Source organism: Echinops telfairi, unplaced genomic scaffold (assembly GCF_000313985.2).
Source record: "Echinops telfairi isolate 266 unplaced genomic scaffold, ASM31398v2 ScPeMD7_2010;HRSCAF=2546, whole genome shotgun sequence".
Lineage (NCBI taxonomy): Eukaryota > Metazoa > Chordata > Mammalia > Afrosoricida > Tenrecidae > Echinops > Echinops telfairi.
In genome coordinates this window covers 23527517-23530810 of record NW_022105908.1, presented here as the reverse complement: position 1 = coordinate 23530810, position 3294 = coordinate 23527517, and the positions used below count along the sequence as shown (strand labels likewise).

Here is a 3294-nt window from a genome sequence, read left to right as displayed (position 1 = left end):
TGGGGTGGGGTGGGGGCGGAGTTGTCGTCGCTCCCACCCCCACCCTCCCTCCCCGGGCACTGCCGGCGGCTTCTTAAGCCCTCGGACTAGCAGCGGCCTCCCACTCGCCTCCCACGTCAGTTTGTGTTCTGCGCGATGGCCTCCGCTCTGAGCTATGTCTCCAAGTTCAAGTCCTTCGTGATTTTGTTCGGCACCCCGATACTACTGCTGCCACTCATCATTCTGATTCCCGCCAAGGTCAGTTGCGTCTCCCAGCAGCCCAGCGGATCCCGGGCGCCGGCACCTAGCAGCGGGCACTGTAACTGAGCGCTGGGGGCGCACGGACCCCGGGAGGGTCCCAGCTCCCCTGGGCGCGCATCCTCGCTAGCCCCTGATGCCCGAGGCCAGGCGCCCCGCAATGAATCCCTCGGTGCACGGAGAGCCCCGAGCGCCGCGACCTTGGGGACACCGATCCCGGGGCGCAGGAACGGTCCTGGCGAGCACAGAAAACTCAAAGGGCGCACAGAACCTGGGCACAAAAACTGGGGGTCAACCCCGCGACATAGAATCCCCCCTGGGGCAGAACGGCGTCTCCCCAGGAAAATGCGCTCGGTTAGGACGGGGAGCCTGAGCCGCCCACTCTCCTCCTCTCCTCTGCCATCCCCTCTCCCGACTCTTCTCTCAGCAAGTGGGACTTCCAGGCTCTCGGTACCTACGCCAAAGGTTTATCAGCTAAGTGGGTCCTGAGTACTGCCGTCGACAAACACGCTGGCTCTCCTTGGGACCCTCATTTCCCCATCCATGCACCCTGTGTATTTCCAGCTCTGAACCCTGGAAGCCAATGCTGAGTCAAAAATCTCCGCTCTGGGCTGAACGGGTGGCCTGTTGCACTCGCTGCCCGCCGCGGCTGTGGCAGGAGGCGAGAGCCGTTCCCAGAGCTCACGCGTTGGGTGGCAGGACGCAGGGTGGCGAGGAAATCGCGTCTCAGCCTTGCCTCAGCCTCCTGTGCGGCCGGCGGGCCCCGCCGAGAATGAATGGCCTTGGCCGCAGGGTGGGGGCGGGGCCGGCGCCCTGGCCCGGGCTCCGCGGGGCTGTGTGCGGCCCCGTTTGGCAGGAGCCCGAGCGCTTTGAAGGCTTTTCTGGTTCGCTGGTTGCTCCTTCCTCCACATTCCCTCTTTCAGCCCTTTCACTCCCAGCCCAGACAGGAAACCTCCAGCTCTGCCCCCCTTCCCTATCTGGGGCAGGTTTAGGAAACAGAGGAGTTCTTGAGGGGAGGCTGAGAGCAGTCCTGGGGAAGGGTGGGGGACAGGCAAACCAACCCGCCAAAGAACTGGACTTCCACCATGCCCTCATCCTTGTGGCTTTAGTTGACCGCCTGTGTTCCCTAGCCTTGGTGTTCTCATCTGTGTAATGGGGCAGGGAGTGGGGAGCAGGGAGGAAGGAGCCTTACTTTAAGGTGAGAGGTGGGAGTGGGGAGCAGGGAGGAAGGAGCCTTTAGGGCTGAACACAAACTCCGGAGGGGTCTGGGACACCAGGTCCCATGGTGGTGGCCACTGAGTAAGTATCCTTATTAGTTTCTCTGTGAAGGAGATCCTGGCTGCTGAGTGGGAGGGAGGCGGGCAGGAGAGCTGTGATTTCACTTCTGCTGGTGGGGGAGTGTTGTTCCTGGGATAATTATAGTAGCTTGGTTGACCTTCCTGCCCCAGGAGAGTGAGACTTTACTGCCACATACACAGGTAGGCCCTGACCTGGGACATGAATCCAGGTGGGTGTGCATGAGAGAGAGAGTTTAACCTGGGGAGCAGAAGAGGGAGGAAGTAACTAGTCACTACTGAACATTGTTCCAAAGCTGCCTGCATACGCGTTCCCATTGGGAGCTCAGATGGACTTCTGCCTTCTTGGGTGTCCCCCACCCCCCGTTGTGCCTTTGTTTTGGTCACCATGAAAGAGCTCCCCTCCAGCCCCACCCTCCCCATGACCAGACCATTGTGCAAGGAAGCCTGTGGGTGAGTGGCAAGAGGGCAGAGCAACTGGTTAGGCAGTTGGGACCTTGGCCCCTTGGGCAGCATCACAGGGTCGGGGAGATGACTTGTGGGGCACACTGCACTTCCCCAGCCCCAGCCTCTCCTCCTGCTGGGCTGCTTGCTGCAATTCCTGGCCTCTGCCTGACTTCCCTCCTGGCCCATTGTTCCTGCTCCATGGCTCCTGCCTTTTCTCTGGATTCTCTGTTTTGATTAAATAAATGATACACTGATTATATGATCACTTATATTAATCAATTCATTTCCTCTACACACTCTCTCTCCCTCTCAACTCACTGCCGTGAGTCAATTCCTATGCATAGTGACTCTATAAGGCAGGGTAGCATGGCCTCTGTGGGTTTCTGAGCCTGTAACACACACACCCTGCACTCTAACTTGCATCATTCATTGCACAACGTGTCACAGACAACTTTATACATCAATAAACGCATGCGCAACAAACCATCGTTTTATTCATATACCTGTTCCGTATTCATTGAGCTCTATTGTGTGGTGGTTCAAGTCCACCCAGAGAAGGCTCAGAAGAAAGGCCTGGTGATCTACTTCTGAAAACAAAAAAGAAAGAAAGAAAGAAAGAAAAAATAGCCATTGCAAGCCTGATGGAGCGCACTCCTGCTCTGTGCTGACACTTGGGGGGCCACTGTGAGTCAGAATCCAGCTGTGCTGGGATGCTGAATGAAATCCCACTGTGCTTTTATCTCAGCTTCAATCGCTTTTTTCTCCCATATTCTCCGAAGCAGGGAAGTACTCTGAACGGACCCACCAGGAACTTGGCGCCTCTTGCAGGTAGATGCCACTGCCTTCTCCATGCTTAGCCACACCCCACCCACTCCCTCAGTTTTTCTAACTTCCCCTTCCTAGTCTGCTCTCTCCACTTTCCGGTGGCAGCCCTGCTGCCCTGGGGAAGGTCAGGGGTCCGGCCTGGCTCTCCTGTGCATCCCAGTGTGGCATGGAGGGGAGAGGCAGAGTTATCGTGTGTCTCGTGGTCTTTTCTAATGGCCTTGTGTGGTAACCCCAGCCTCTGCATGGAAATGGATGGCACCTGTTACTTTTAAATTAGGAACCTGATTGGGTGTTTCTAAGCTCCTATGATTGAAAAAGAAAATTACTGGGTGCCATAAATTACGAGTCCTTTGTTGCTGTCAGGTCAGCCCTCAGTCACACATCTTTTTTTCTTTTAATTTAAATTTTTAATTGTTTTATTAGGGGCTCATACAACTCTTATCACAATCCATACACACATCAATTGTGTAAAGCACATTTGTACATCATT

General features: G+C 56.0%; 1 protein-coding gene across 2 annotated transcripts in view; it reads left to right on the top strand.

Annotated features, from left to right (window-relative positions):
* Window positions 1-121: 121 nt before the first annotated feature.
* The window catches only part of SLC13A5 (solute carrier family 13 member 5), a 51219-nt gene continuing 48046 nt past the window's right edge, over window positions 122-3294 (top strand). For both annotated transcript variants that reach the window (XR_006680365.1, XM_004716154.2), the window contains exon 1: window positions 122-237. Coding sequence is in view for 1 of the 2 variants with exons in the window: in XM_004716154.2 (XP_004716211.1) it covers window positions 136-237 (102 nt within the window). In the remaining variant the exon portion in view is untranslated. The remainder of the gene's footprint in view (window positions 238-3294) is intronic.